The sequence below is a fragment of the Mangifera indica genome, chromosome 5 (assembly GCF_011075055.1).
Source record: "Mangifera indica cultivar Alphonso chromosome 5, CATAS_Mindica_2.1, whole genome shotgun sequence".
NCBI lineage: Eukaryota > Viridiplantae > Streptophyta > Magnoliopsida > Sapindales > Anacardiaceae > Mangifera > Mangifera indica.
In genome coordinates, this window is record NC_058141.1 from 16,848,186 (window position 1) to 16,863,672 (window position 15,487).

Here is a 15,487-nt window from a genome sequence, read left to right on the forward strand (position 1 = left end):
GTTTTTAAAACTTAACAAAAAAATAATAAATTTTATATTTTTTTAATATTATTAATAAAATAATAATTTTATTTTTATCTTTAATATAAAAATTTTATAATGGTTATCTCATAAATGAGATTTTAAATTTTTAAAATTTTAAAATTTTAAATTTTATAAATGTAATTTTAAAAACATAGTAAAACTTCAGTGGGAAACAGTGCTTCGACCTATACAAAAGACATGATTTTCCTACGCGCTAGTCAAATTTCACTGATGCTGGTGGTTGGTTCATCCATAGTCCAATTCACACAGTTATCTGGTTGGTGGTTTCACGCGCTGTCTCAAGGCAAATAGTTATATTTCCACCTCACTTAATAAATTGACGAAATAGGCCGCTGTCTTTCCAAGTCAGTGTATGCGGCCCTGGCCATTTTTCCCACGTTGCCAGCAAGAAATTATGTTTTATGCGAAGGTGAAGGTGTGAAGAAGGCATATTTATTTATAAGTTGTTCGTTGGATTTGTCGGCAGTGTCGATCATTTCATTCGGTGAGACGAGAAACACTCTCTTCGTGTCAGAGACTGATGTCATACTGTTGTTATTTCATCTTCCAAATCCCTATGCTTTAGCTTTCTAACGTCTTCCATTTCTGAGTTCCGAGAAGCCGTTCTCTTGTGGTAAGTTGACGAGGTCTTGCTTGCTGCTGTTTCTTCTCTTTCCCTGCTTTAGATTACCGACACTTCTCTCCTCCTTCCATATTTAATTTCATGAGTTCGTCATGATGGAGTTCATTTTTTCACTTTACATGGCCCTGGATTTTTAAATGGTTGTCTCCCTCTTTTCACACCTTCGTATTTTCCTTCTGTTACCAGTTATTAAAAAAATGTAATCAAATTACGCGGCGCAGACCTTTTGTCATTCTTTTGCTGTTTTCTAGATCAAACTCCCTTTATTAAAGCTTTAAGAAAAGAATATTTTTTAAGAATGTTTTTAAAAAAGATAGTTGCATTTATGGACCAGCAAAAAGTGATTGCCATCTCCTTCTGCAGGCGCTTAGTTTTTCTGGTTAATGATTTGGTTTTCATTTTCACTTAACTTTTCTACTTCTGCCGGCTATAGTACTGTCTGTCTACAATGAATTCCTTTTATCATATATTTTTGCTTTGTAATTTCATGAACTTTTGAGGAAAATAATTCTGAAATTTTTTCAGGACAGAAGAAGGATATTGATGTGAATGAACGAGGGACGCATTCTGAAATATTTTACGCGAAGCTTGAAACATGTCTTCTACATCTTGGATCCTTTCCCTCTCATGTTCAAGCTCTGTGATAGACTCGTCAGAGAACTCATCTGTTCCATTGATATTTCAGTGGTTAAGATTCATTTTCCTCTCGCCCTGTCCTCAGAGAGTTCTCTTATCATCGGTTAACCTCTTGTTCTGGCTCACTCTCGTTGTTTTTTTACTTCAAAAGCTTCGTTCTCGGTTCGTAGCCAACGGTAGACCGAACTCTGATATCAACAAGCCCTTTATCAGAAACAACAGAGTTGTTCTCAGAACTACAGTATGGTTCAAACTCTCTCTGATATTCACCGCCCTATTAGCATTTTCTTTCACAATTATCTGCATTATAGCGTTCAGTAGAAACACAGAATGGCCGTGGAAGCTAGTTGATGCACTGTTTTGGTTGGTCCAAGCCATAACTCATGCAGTGATTGCAATCTTAATCATTCACGAGAAAAGATTTGAAGCTGTTACTCATCCGCTTTCGCTTAGAATTTATTGGGTTGCATATTTCATCATCGTTTCTCTATTCGCAGCTTCGGGCATCGTTCGTTTGGTCTCTCTTGAAGCAACCCTTCCACTCAGTTTGAGAGTAGATGATATAGTTTCCATAGTGTCTTTTCCCTTTTCTTTTGTCCTAGCATTTGTTGCAATTAGAGGGTCAACTGGAATTACAGTGACCATAGATTCTGACCCTGACATGGATGAGGAAACCAAATTATACGAACCTCTTTTGAACAAATCCAATGTCAGCGGATTTGCTTCAGCTTCTGCAGTATCTAAAACCTTTTGGCTTTGGATAAATCCCTTGCTTACTAAAGGCTACAAATCCCCTCTCAAGATTGATGAAGTCCCATCACTATCGCCAGAACATAGAGCTGAAAGAATGTCAAAGCTCTTTGAATTAAATTGGCCAAAACCAGAAGAAAAATCCAGGCACCCCGTTGGAACCACACTGTTTCGGTGCTTTTGGAAGGAAGTTGCTTTCACTGCATTCCTTGCAATCGTGAGGCTCTGTGTGATGTACGTTGGGCCTGTTCTTATTCAAAGTTTTGTTGATTACACTGCTGGAAAAAGAAGTTCCGTTTATGAAGGATACTACCTTGTGTTGATTCTCCTCCTTGCAAAATTTGCAGAAGTGCTATCAACTCACCAGTTCAACTTCAACTCCCAGAAACTTGGAATGCTCATTAGGTCCACTCTTATCACCTCCTTATACAAAAAAGGGCTGAGACTGTCCTGCTCTGGGCGGCAGGCTCATGGTGTTGGACAGATAGTGAATTATATGGCTGTTGATGCACAGCAACTTTCTGATATGATGCTACAGCTACATGCTATATGGTTAATGCCATTTCAAGTTAGTGTTGCTTTGGTTCTCCTATATAACTACATTGGTGCTGCAGTCATCACAGCAGTCATTGGACTTCTTGGTGTTCTTACATTTGTTGTGGTTGGGACACGAAGAAGAAACAAGTTCCAGTTCAGTTTGATGGAAAAACGCGATTCAAGAATGAAGGCGACAAATGAAATGCTTAATTACATGCGTGTGATTAAGTTCCAGGCTTGGGAACAACATTTCAATAAGAGAATTCAGTCTCTTCGTGAATCAGAATTCTGTTGGCTTTCCAAGTTCTTGTGCTCGATAGCTGGGAATATTGTAGTGATGTGGTGCACTCCAGTGCTGATATCAACATTTACATTTGGTACTGCCATTTTAATAGGAGTCCCTCTGGATGCAGGGACAGTGTTTACCACAACAACAATCTTTAAGATCTTGCAGGAGCCCATAAGGACCTTCCCTCAATCTATGATCTCACTTTCACAAGCGACGATATCTCTGGGAAGATTAGACCGGTACATGATGAGTAGGGATTTGGTGAATGATTCGGTGGAAATAGTGGAGGGGTGTGAAGAAGGAATGGCTGTGGAGGTTGAAGATGGGGTTTTTAGCTGGGATGATGAAAATGAAGAACAATGTTTGAAAAATATAAATTTGAAGATCAAGAAAGGGGAGCTTGCTGCTATTGTTGGGACTGTGGGATCTGGAAAGTCTTCTCTCTTGGCCTCTATTCTTGGTGAAATGCACAAAGTATCAGGAAAGGTATGAATTGCAATTTACAAATTGTTGAGTTGCCTTTTCTGTTTCATGAATTAGGTATCAATATTTTCATACCTTGCACACCAAAAATCCTGTCATCATAGGATAATAATGCATTAACACTAATGAAGTGCTGAAATGGTTGATTACTAGAATATTTGTGCTTCTTATTAACAGGTCAAAGTTTGTGGGTCAACTGCTTATGTAGCCCAAACATCGTGGATTCAAAATGGGACAATTCAAGAAAACATCCTCTTTGGTTTGCCAATGAACACGGAGAAATACAAGGAAGTTATCAGGGTTTGTTGCCTAGAGAAAGATTTGGAAATGATGGAGTATGGAGATCAGACTGAAATTGGAGAGCGTGGCATTAATCTCAGTGGTGGACAGAAGCAGCGAATACAACTTGCCAGAGCTGTTTATCAGGATTGTGAAACATACCTTCTTGATGATGTCTTTAGTGCTGTTGATGCTCATACTGGATCAGATATATTTAAGGTGATATTATTGTTTATTAAAATTTGAAATCCACAAAAAAAAGGAAATCTATTTTGGTTGCATAGTTGTCAGAAATATAATTGGTTAATATGCTTCAATTTGTTTAACCATTTTATTGCCTTCTAATAGGAATGTGTAAGAGGAGCTCTCAAAGGCAAGACCATATTACTTGTAACGCACCAAGTGGACTTCTTGCATAATGTTGACCATATCTTGGTAAGAGTGATCTTCACATTTTAATCTTCAAACTTATTGCTTGTAGGGTGAAATGTCAAATTCAACAGCTAATTTTCATATAAACCTTTAGATTTATGTACAAGTTTGTGTTCGATTCCAGGTAATGCGAGATGGAATGATTGTGCAATCAGGAAAGTACAATGATCTACTAAATTCTGGAATGGATTTTGGAGCATTAGTAGCTGCTCATGAAACATCCATGGAACTTGTAGAAGTAGGCAAAACCATGCCTTGTGCAGATTCCCCCAAAACACCGAAATCTCCTAACAATGGGGAAGCAAATGGTGAAAATAAACTCGTAGACCGGTCAAATTCTGTTAAGGGAAATTCTAAGCTAATCAATGAGGAAGAAAGAGAAACCGGTAAAGTTAGCTTGCAGGTATATAAAATATACTGCACGGAGGCATTTGGATGGTGGGGTGTAATAGCAGTGTTGCTGTTTTCCCTGTTGTGGCAAGGGTCTATAATGGCTGGTGATTATTGGCTGTCATATGAAACAGCATCAAACCGCGCTATGTCATTTGATCCTTCCAGGTTCATTAGTGTCTACGCGATCATTGCAGCTGTGTCAATTCTGATGTTAATGATGAGATCCTTTTTTGTTATGCATATGGGGCTCAAGACGGCCCAAATTTTTTTCAGTCAAATTCTTCGAAGTATCTTGCACGCCCCCATGTCATTTTTTGATACCACACCTTCAGGAAGAATTTTAAGTCGGGTAAGAAGTCAATAATTAAAGTTATATTCCTAATTTATCCATTCTAGTTCCATTTTAGTACATGACAAATGATTTCATGTCTTCTTTGTTTTCAGGCATCAAGTGATCAAACAAACATTGATATTTTCCTCCCTTTGTTTATTAGCTTTACAATTGCCATGTACATCACACTGCTCAGCATCTTCATAGTCACATGCCAATACGCCTGGCCAACAGTATTCTTATTAATACCACTTGCTTGGGTGAATTACTGGTATCGGGTATGATCTTTGTGTTTCTTTTAATTTGTTTACTTAATTTTTTTTAATTGATTTTAGAAGCAGAATCTTTGGATATGAAAATAAAAACCTGACATCTGTACCAGAAAGAAATGAGATATGGCCATAATCATTTTAATGAATTTTTTGTTCTCTTTTGGTTTGTAGGGATATTATCTTGCAACGTCTCGGGAATTAACTAGGCTTGACTCAATAACCAAAGCGCCAGTTATTCATCACTTCTCAGAAAGCATTTCTGGGGTTATGACCATCCGCGCTTTCAGAAAGCAACATGAATTTTGTCAAGAAAATGTTAAACGAGTTAATGCCAATTTGCGCATGGATTTCCACAACAATGGATCAAATGAGTGGTTAGGTTTTCGCCTGGAACTGTTGGGAAGTTTCACTTTCTGCGTTGCCACTTTGTTTATGATCTTGTTACCTAGTAGCATTATAAAACCAGGTAAATGAATGAAATTTGGTCATGTCTTTCAAGTATTTACAGATTTCTATATTGCAAAATTGACAAATTCTTCTTAACGTAGAGAATGTTGGTTTGTCTCTCTCGTATGGGCTGTCCCTCAATGCTGTTCTGTTCTGGGCCATATATATGAGTTGCTTTGTGGAAAATAGAATGGTCTCTGTTGAGAGGATAAAGCAATTCACAAACATCCCATCAGAAGCAGCTTGGGAGATTAAAGATAGTCTTCCTCCTCCAAATTGGCCTGCACATGGCAACGTTGACCTTATAGACTTGCAGGTAACTGGTTCCCAGGATAATTTCAAACAATTTCAAAATTTCTTGAAAAATAATCTCTCTTTACTTCTGTTTTATAAGTTGCTTTTCAGATTATTATAAATAGCTGAACTTGAAATCCTCATTACTCCTACTTCTACTTCTACAAGTATAAAATATTGATGCATTAAATTTTTTTGCAAACAGGTTAGATATCGCCCCAATACTCCTCTAGTTCTCAAAGGCATTACTCTCAGCATTTCCGGGGGAGAGAAGATTGGTGTTGTTGGTCGAACAGGAAGTGGGAAGTCAACTTTAATCCAAGTTTTCTTTAGGCTGGTGGAACCTTCATGGGGAAGAATAATTATTGACGGTATAGACATTTCTTCTCTGGGGCTTCATGACCTTAGGTCTCGCTTTGGGATCATTCCTCAAGAACCAGTCCTTTTTGAAGGAACTGTGAGAAGCAACATTGATCCAACTGATCAGCATTCAGATGAAGAAATATGGAAGGTAAACAATCTATTCCTGTTTTGTGTGATTCATTGCCACATGTGTGATCTTTTTAAGTTGTATTATTAGTTGCATTAGCTGAAGCTGAAATATTGCAATTTTTGTAGGGCCTTGAGCGTTGCCAACTTAAAGATGTTGTGGCTGCAAAACCTGATAAACTCGATGCTTTAGGTAACTGATTTTCTTAGCATTATTGATACTCGTTAGCTGCGTAGACTTAACAAATACTTCAATTCCTTAGTGCTTGATAATGGAGACAACTGGAGTGTGGGACAAAGGCAGCTTCTCTGTCTGGGGAGGGTTATGCTAAATCATAGCCGGCTTCTGTTCATGGATGAGGCTACTGCTTCTGTCGATTCACAAACTGATGCTGTAATTCAAAAAATCATTCGAGAGGATTTTTCAGCATGCACAATTATCAGCATCGCTCACAGAATTCCAACAGTCATGGATTGTGATAGGGTTTTAGTTATAGATGCAGGTTAGTGCTTCTCTCAATTCCTCTTTGGTTAACACTTCAACAAGAAGTCGTCTACTGCAATTTTCTTCTTTCACAGGATGTTTGTGGCTAACAAGTGATGTCCCTTTGACTTCTGTTTTACAGGATGGGCAAAGGAATTTGACAAGCCATCCCGTTTGCTTGAGAGGCATTCAATATTCGGGTCATTGGTTCAAGAGTATGCAAATCGATCGGCAGGGCTGTAAAGCAAAATTGCATTTTATTCGGGATGATGTTGGTTTAAATAAGAGTTCCCTGATCCTGATGTTAACCATCCATTGCTTCGGGCAGAATCATTTTTAGAATTTAATATCGACTCGTAGGAGTACGGTGTATTAATGTCGTTGTAACTCGTAGTTAAGTTACAATCACAAATGAATAGTAGAAAAATTTGTAATCTTATTCATCTTCTTAGGAAGCAACATAAATAAACCTTCCTTAGATAATTAAATTAAATCATTGCTGCTTCTATTTTCTTCGTATGGATGTATTGCCTTGCCTTGGTGAATTATGGCATGTGAATATTGTAAATTCATTATTTTTATTTAAGTTTACGAACATAAATTATATTAGATTCCTTAAGTACTATTCATTAAGGACACTATCAAACCATTAATTATTTATAAGACGATGGTTTATGAAATTAATGTATAAATAAACACTTTAGTTGATAATTTGCCTTCAAATTATAGTTGTCATAAATTCGTATTGTAGGATGCAATTAATCCATGCACTTATTCTTTTTTTTAATTTTTATAACACAATGTTTTTAGATTTAGATCAAACCATATCTTGATTCCATTAAGAGATTAGTTTAATCAATGATCAGGCTGATAAAATTTAAAAAAAAAAAAATTCAAAATATTTGATGAAATCAATTACATTTTATTTTTTATTGACTTATTCTATCTTGCATCTTCCTTGTAAAAAAATCCTAATAACAGTGGTTTCATTCCCTCATCTTCTCAATCTTTCTCTCTCAATTATTCACAACCAAACTATATCTATTTCTCTCTACACAAACCAATTCCCATGAGCCTCTCTTTTTAAGGTCTCCTTATTGTCATCGCAAGCTCTTTTTACAAGTACTAATCTTTAGAGATAACATACTCATCTTCAATTTTTTTAATGTTTTTGATTTTTAAGTCATCACGTAGGAGGAGTTGACATTCTGTTGACAAATACAAACAATTTTTGGTCTCCATTGTTAAATATAAAAGTTGAAATTGTGAAAGAGTCATTTTTTATGGTTGAGGATGCGTTTAGAAAATCTATTATTACTTGTAAGCTTAGCATAGATTTGTCGACAGAGTTATTGAGGTGTTTATTACGTTCTTGATGATGAGGGAATAAAAATCAATAAAAATGGAATTATCCAATTGATTGAACCCTGACTTGATGCGATTGGTGGGTTTAAGTGCGGGTCATTCTAATACAAAGGCAATAATAAGTTGACTGGTTGATCATTGGGTCCTAAACAGACCCGTTTGACCCGGACACTCTGGACCGGACTTTAAAACGATGCAACAACACCTGTCTACGATCACCGTTTGGATTAACCTCCCCAACAGAACGGATCTCTCTTTCACCGTTTTTATTCTCTGCGAATACTAACACCGTTATATACCAATTAAAACGGCAAAACCACACCGTTTTAAAGTCCTAATTGCCTGGGAACAAGAAAATGCCCTACCAAACCCTAGAAAGCAGAGACGGAGATAGAGAGTGATGGGGAGGTCCAGACGGAAGTACAAGAATTCAAGGGCCAAGGTTCGCGTAGGCCTCCCAAAGAAGAACCCACACGTATTCAAGCCAGCCTTCTCTCTCCCTCCAAAGCTTCGCTCTCTCGTTGATGAGCTTCCCCAGTGGGACGACCAAGCCAGCGTCATTCAGAACTACAATTCATTCGGTTTCGTTTCCAATCCCAACTTGCTCGGAGTCCGTTCCCGTACTTCTCAAGTCGTCGAAAACGACTCCCTTCAGGTGCCTCCGCCGTCTGAAGAACCCCTCGATGAGTTCGCGCCCCTTGATTCCGGCAGCGATGTCGAAGAAGACGGTAAGTTTTCTCTCTATAGTAGCAGTTTAATTTTTATGATTTAATTTGGACATAATTATTAGATTAAACTACGTAATTAAGCTAGGCTGATTTTTGTTTTAGTTATCTATTTTCCTTTGCGTAGTCATTTAGTTATAATATATGTTGGTTGGATGCATTTTAATTTTTATTTGGTAGTTTCTCATGGAATTTATATTGACATCTGTTCTCCAATTTGATATGATGAACAATTTGTTTTTTAATTTAGAAAGTTTGATTGCAGTGGACAAAGCATGTTGTTTTGCTTATTTTAATGTGTTCCTGTTATCAATGGTTAATTAATTAATGGATTTGAACCTAAAGGAAACTGCTGGGTTCTCAGTGAAATCCATGGAATTTTTTTTAGGCTAATATAGATAAATTAATCTTAAACTTTATTTTGGGGGTGTTGTTGACAGAGTTTGTTGGTTTTTTTTTTTGTGTTTGGTATTGGTTTTCTTTTTCTTCCCTAGATTTGCATCTCTATAGAAAGTACAGTATACTGAGTTTCTGTTGTATGTATAAATTATATGATAATATTATTACTTTTAAAGGTTATATGAAATTGCACTTGCATGAAGGCGGTAATCTTGATTTGATAACTGTTGATAACATGCTATGTCTTTGGGAAAATAGATGTGAAATCAGCACTTGGAAAGAAGCGAAGAGATGGGAAGACGGCACCTTTGCAGCCTTTGACCACTATGCAACGCATTCATATTGGTCGGCTGGTTGAGAGATATGGAGATGACTACCAGGTTTGATTTCTATGCTTTGATTGCAGAAGTTTAAATGATTGATTTCTTATATGTTTTGCCTACCACTGATTAAATTGCAGGCAATGTTCATGGATACAAAACTAAATTCTATGCAGCATTCAGTTGCTACTTTGGAGAAATTGTGCAAGAGATATCACATGTACAAGGATAAAAACCCCTTGATATTACCCAACTGAGAATAGCCCAGTTTTTCTTGGAATTTCTTGAGACTTTGTAGAACAGCAATGTTACTTAAACCCTGTCATTTTAATTGCAATGAGTTGTTATTTATGGATGCTTATGGTTTAGCTCTCTTATGTTAAACTGATATTAATTTAACTGGTTATCTATAGGCTTTATCTTATTATTGCATAGTACCTGTGGTGGAATATGTTGAGATATGCCATTAAAAATAGATTATAGGAATATCTATCAAATGTTAGGATGATGAAAGGGAACAAATCTCTATTTTACTGAAGGAAAAAAGAAGTAACTCAATCAGGTGGCCCTTGATTTATCCTCCAGTACTGATTCACTGTAATTTGCTTTATTTTATTAATGCACGCAATTTCCTCCACTTCAATTCATAGTTTTTGAAAAGATTTAAAAAAAATATATTGTAACCAACAAAAATATGGATGGCATGAGAAAGGTGAAGCAGGCTAGTCATCAAATCAAGTAATGGATTATCTATCTAACAAACAATGTATTTGGTTGGCCCAATGACCCAATACAACCTCATCAAATAAAGATTGTAAAGAAGCGTCAATCTTGATTTTGGCCAACCAAAATATCATTCTTTTTTCACAGAGCACCTACAGTCTGGCTCTTCTTGGTGAGCTTGAGTAATTGATCGAATGTCTCAGTTGTGCATGCAAGCGTAATTGGGCCGTCAACTTTGACTTCAAGATCACCCCCCTGCGATTGCACTAATCAATTCTTGAAACATGGGCAAAGACAGATACTTGACCGGAACTTGATATCTCTTCAGCTCTTCACCCACGTACATTGTTATGTATCCTCTTGAACTATTAATGTTCTTGGACTCCTCAACTGTTGCAATCTTTTTGTACGAAGTCTTCGAATCACTTAACCCTAACTTATTAATGAGTGTGCAAAAATTTCTTCGAACAGATTTTGTGGAGAACATGATGATGATTGTTGGAAATAATTTTACTCAGTTTCGGCGGAAGAAATACAAAAGAAGGGCGGGTTTGGATTCAGGAAAGGATTAGATCATATTCTAATAGAGAATGAGTACTTCTAATTAACCAAGAAATAAAAAGGGCTGGAGTGAAATACATATATATGTGCTCTTGCAAGATAAAAATGCAACAGGGACTTCAATTGTAATTAGGATTGGGATTTTGTCAGGGCTTTTACTTTGGATTAAGGATTTGTATATATCAGGATTTTGTATTCCACTGAAATTTTAACGTGTGTTTTGGGCAAAAACATTTCATTCATTGCATCAGGTAATCAGAGATTATGCAACAATGATCTCAGATTCTGTCTCCATACAAATTTACAATAAAAATATGTCCACATTCTTTGAACAACGTATTTGTACATAATGTATGTATTATTGTGTGATTGAATATGGTAATAAATTATTTTTATATTAATTATAAATAGTTATTAATATTTTACAATATATAATAAATATTTTTTAATATGATATAATATAAATAAAAAATGATATATATCATAAAATATATCGAATTAAAACAATATAATGATATATTATATAATATAATATGAATTTTATGATATGATATATACTATTGATATGAATTGATAAACTTTTTAGAAAAAATGATGATATAATAAAAATATATATGAAAAATTTTAAATTTTAAAAAGTATTTATGATGTTTTCAAAAATATATTAAGCCTATTGGCACAATAATTAAATATGAACTCCGTAATGTACATTAAAAAGATAATTACCCCAAACAATTACATCCTACTCAGAAAACCTGGTTGCTCCTCTACACGAAAATATATACAAATTCCACAAAAACATTATAATTACCGAAGATTTCTTAGTTTTTACCTGGAACTAATATTGGAAAAGAGCTAGGTGCCTAATTAGACCCCCATAAATGACCGACACTGGAGCTCCCAATGCTCCTTTGTTTGCCTAATCCTCTCCACTCTTTCTGTTCGAAGCCTTTCCTCCCAGTATTCCTGACAGCTGTTTCAATAAGCATGATAGAAATGAGAAACTTGCAAGGTGTGCATAGGCACTAGCAACATGTTTCAATTTTCTTCGACTCTTGAACAACCAGCTCAATCTCTTCCCATATGAGCAAATTCGAATAAATTAACAATCGCAAGAATCGAATCAACCTGACTTTCATTTCAATTTAAGAGCATAGAATTGGAAACAAACCTTCTGCTTAATAGGATACTAAGCTCTTCCAAGTGTACAGCACCTTCATACACTCCTGCCTGAAATCAAAATCATTCTAAATTAGAAAAAAGAATTCAGGACTTGATTTATATTCTAATGTGCAACAACTCTTGAAGGTTACCTCTCGGCACAGAGGGCATTTTCCCTTAGGATCTGCTTCCTTTAGTCCATCAACAATGGTGACTGATGCAGCGGAGCAAGCACACAAGTAGCAGAATATATGACCGCATGTCAGAGAGACTGGATCGAACACTGTGTCCTGTTTCAAGAAAAATACGCATACTGAAGCTGTATTGAAGCCAAACGACAGTAAAAATTAACAATTTCCTGTCAACAAACAAAAAGGTCTGATATGCTTCCAGTTTTATGATCTTGGATATACCAAATTGCAAAACTAGAGCCCAGAGTTTATGACCATAAATCTTCCAGTTTTCACTGTGAAACAGATGATTACATAGACCTTGCACCATGAGGGCATATGTAATGACCAAATAGTGGCTGGTTTATGAAACCCATCATATAATCTCTTCTACAGTTTCAGATTATGTGCTCCATTGAAGTTTGGATAGTACAAATTTCCATGCGTTGCTCATGCATAATAACTTTTCAAGAAAAAAAACAGTTAAGGAAACTTACCAAGCAAATAGAACAAGTCAAGTCAATATCGAGCTTGACAGAATCAAATAGCTGGCAAGAGAGTGATGGTTTGCCATCACAAAAAGTAAGATCGCACCCTTCAAAAAATGCAGGGGCCTTACTCGGGCTGACTTCTGTTTCCCTCAAATTGATGTGGAAAGCCATAAGCTCACATAGCCAAGGTGACTGTAGAATTTCAATGTGCATACTTTGAGCTTGAGACCTGAAGGCTTGACCTTGCTTAGAGTAGTGAATCTGCAACATAGAAAGTTATTGTTAAATATCACAACAACAGAATATATTTTAGTAAATCCACTTTACAAATAGAGATACAGTATACCTTATCATATTTCTTCAGTATTTTTCTAATTGCGATGGCATTAATTAGTGCATAATTAACCAAATCCTTGCCTTCTTGAATTAAAGCACCATGGTTCTTGCCTTTAAACCAAATTAAACACTTTGACAAGCCAGAAGCCAAATGAATCTCAAGCAATTTCTGTGCACGTTCATTGAAGCAGCCTACTACAGCTGACATTCCATTGAGAAGGGAAGGGAAGAAGGTCCCATCGCACACTAAAAACCAAGTTGAAATCAGGATTAAATGACTAACCAGAATGAATGAACACAAAGGTTTTGAAATGAAGTATTTAAAAAAAAAAAATAAAAGTAATAATAAGTGAAAATTAACTACCACCTCAAGGAACGGAACTACGGATAGAGGAATTTGAGAAATTATTTATTATGAGTTAGATTCTGCATTATCCACGAACAAACAACAAAACAAAATTTCCAATAAATTTTATTCAATCTGCCTACAACACAACTTCGTTTTCTTATCTCATACGAACTGTATGATTATATGTTAAACCCACATAAATATTCTTATAATCCATAAATTCCACATTTGTTTTTCAATCCTATGTTTCCATTGTTAAGACGGTGAGAATTCTAGGAAGTATGAATAAGAAATCCTTGATTCAAGATAAAATATGACAGCTAAAAGAGAAAATGATTGGGTAGGGGAAGATTAAAGAGAAGAAAATTGTAGAAAATGGATACCAGAGCATTGGTGAGGGCATGTTTGGACGTCATGAAGGTGATTTTGAGACTGAAAGTCTCTCCTGCAGTTTTTGAGGATCTTCTTGAGGTTTTTGATACCCAGGCCAGGCAGTTTTTTCTCATCCTGACCTTGCATGTACTCTCGATATTTCTTGCAGAACTTCATAGCTGATTGATGCCTAAAATTTCCTAATATCGGTCAGATAAATAATAAACAACGTAGAAGAGAAATTGATTCCTAAGTTTTCTCTGGTAATACTTGAAACTTCTCTATCTGTTTCCTTCTCTTTTGTTTACAGATACACGCATACTGACGGACCCTCCTACGTGGAAACGTATATAAAGGACAACTCAGGCTGACTGTATCGAACAAGTCAAAGTTTTCAAATAAAATTTATTTACATTTTCCCACGCAATATTTGGTTTTAATTAAAACTTTTCCACCCCTTAAATACATAAATCATTTTTTTTTTATTTGAAAGTTGAATTATTATTTGATTATTTCAATTTTTAAAATTATCAATTATCTTAAATTAACACAATTTATAAAAAAAAAATCTTTTTTTTTTCGCTTTTATTTTTACCCTCCTTTTTCTAGGTGTTTCAATATATAACTATAATCTTTAGTTTCTTCTAGTTCTTTGCTTTGTTTTCTTTACTTTCTGAATCTCCTTAGCTTGACATTCTTGCTTGAAGGTCATCGTGTCACTCTTCCCGTCATCCTCAAAGTTTAGTAGTAGCTTTTACCATAATAATAATAATAATAATAATCTTTGGTTTTATTGGCTTCTTTTGTTTCAATATCTTAACAAACAAGTCATTGATCATCTCCAGACCCATCATCTTTCACCTCTCTCTTAAGTCTTAACCCACCTTTTCATTGTCCCAACTAATTGTGAAATTGATTTAAATGAGTCTAAGCTATATAGATTAGACAGCGGTCGATCGAATTTGATTATCTTTGTTGATTTGGTCTCTTGACAAATGATTTTTGGCAATGTATGACTATGACTTTTTCTTTCCTTCATTACCATAAAACTTTTATTTTTTTACTGATTTATAATATTAAAATAAAATTTTGGCCAAAAGACCTATTCCCACCCAAGGTTTATTGCAAACTGGAACCGATATCCATTAAGTATTGAAAATCCAAATTCCAAATTATGGGATGTTAAAATTAACATAAACAATTAGTTTCAGGGTAAAATCATCATTTAATTAGTAATATATTAAAAAATAAAATATTGTCTATTTTTCCCTTAAATTTAGAAATCTAACAATTTTTTTTCAAAATTAAACTTTAAAAAATCACTTTTTGCCCCTACTAGGTTTTGCATTTTCTGGCCCTCTCTCCCTCTAGCGATGATCCTCCCTTCTCCCCTTTCTTTGGTGTTTTCGTCTGTGATAAAAACAGATCATTTTTGTCAGAAATAAAGACGCTAGAGAAGAGAGGACTGCCGCCAGAGGCAGATAAGGTCACCAAAGAGAGAGAGGGTTGGAAAATGCAAAACCTAATAAGAAAAAAAAGTGATTTTTTAAAGTTTAATTTTAAGAGAAAATTATTAATTTTCTAAATTTAAAGAGAAAATAAATAATATTTTATTATTTTTAATATATTACTAATAAAATGATAATTTTTTATTTTTAAAATTAACTGATTTTTTTAATTTTAATATTTTATAGATAAAAATTTAAATTTTTAATTTTTAATAAACACCCGT

General features: G+C 35.1%; 3 protein-coding genes across 3 annotated transcripts; 2 read left to right on the plus strand and 1 right to left on the minus strand.

Moving 5' to 3' along the window:
* The first annotated feature begins 393 nt into the window (after positions 1-393).
* On the plus strand, positions 394-7,392 carry LOC123217136 (ABC transporter C family member 4-like). The gene is made up of 12 exons (XM_044637928.1): positions 394-658; positions 1,193-3,365; positions 3,540-3,860; positions 3,990-4,076; positions 4,198-4,815; positions 4,911-5,075; positions 5,241-5,535; positions 5,618-5,832; positions 6,016-6,321; positions 6,429-6,492; positions 6,563-6,802; positions 6,926-7,392. The coding sequence occupies exons 2-12, from the start codon at positions 1,263-1,265 to the stop codon at positions 7,024-7,026; spliced, it is 4,515 nt and encodes a 1,504-aa protein (XP_044493863.1). The 5' UTR covers positions 394-658; positions 1,193-1,262; the 3' UTR covers positions 7,027-7,392.
* Positions 7,393-8,374: 982 nt separating this feature from the next.
* Positions 8,375-9,947, plus strand: LOC123215290. Its single transcript, XM_044635324.1, has 3 exons — positions 8,375-8,876; positions 9,531-9,652; positions 9,733-9,947. Exons 1-3 carry the CDS (start codon positions 8,549-8,551, stop codon positions 9,847-9,849), a joined length of 567 nt encoding a protein of 188 aa, XP_044491259.1. The 5' UTR covers positions 8,375-8,548; the 3' UTR covers positions 9,850-9,947.
* Positions 9,948-11,561: 1,614 nt separating this feature from the next.
* On the minus strand, positions 11,562-14,081 carry LOC123215522 (E3 ubiquitin-protein ligase BAH1). Its single transcript, XM_044635662.1, has 6 exons — positions 13,767-14,081; positions 13,045-13,280; positions 12,705-12,959; positions 12,190-12,327; positions 12,048-12,106; positions 11,562-11,849 (listed from the first exon to the last, which is right to left on the minus strand). The coding sequence occupies exons 1-6, from the start codon at positions 13,930-13,932 to the stop codon at positions 11,744-11,746; spliced, it is 960 nt and encodes a 319-aa protein (XP_044491597.1). The 5' UTR covers positions 13,933-14,081; the 3' UTR covers positions 11,562-11,743.
* Positions 14,082-15,487: the final 1,406 nt, after the last annotated feature.

Coding starts and splice junctions, on each gene's coding strand:
- LOC123217136 (XM_044637928.1), top strand. CDS start 1,263: ATGTCTTCTACATCTTGGATCCTTTCCCTCTCATGTTCAAGCTCTGTG. Junction 3,861..3,989: donor CTGGATCAGATATATTTAAG/GTGATATTATTG, acceptor GCCTTCTAATAG/GAATGTGTAAGAGGAGCTCT. Junction 4,077..4,197: donor ATAATGTTGACCATATCTTG/GTAAGAGTGATC, acceptor GTTCGATTCCAG/GTAATGCGAGATGGAATGAT.
- LOC123215290 (XM_044635324.1), top strand. CDS start 8,549: ATGGGGAGGTCCAGACGGAAGTACAAGAATTCAAGGGCCAAGGTTCGC. Junction 8,877..9,530: donor CAGCGATGTCGAAGAAGACG/GTAAGTTTTCTC, acceptor TTGGGAAAATAG/ATGTGAAATCAGCACTTGGA. Junction 9,653..9,732: donor GATATGGAGATGACTACCAG/GTTTGATTTCTA, acceptor ATTAAATTGCAG/GCAATGTTCATGGATACAAA.
- LOC123215522 (XM_044635662.1), bottom strand. CDS start 13,932: ATGAAGTTCTGCAAGAAATATCGAGAGTACATGCAAGGTCAGGATGAG. Junction 12,960..13,044: donor TACTGAAGAAATATGATAAG/GTATACTGTATC, acceptor TCTATGTTGCAG/ATTCACTACTCTAAGCAAGG. Junction 11,850..12,047: donor AGTATCCTATTAAGCAGAAG/GTTTGTTTCCAA, acceptor TTATTGAAACAG/CTGTCAGGAATACTGGGAGG.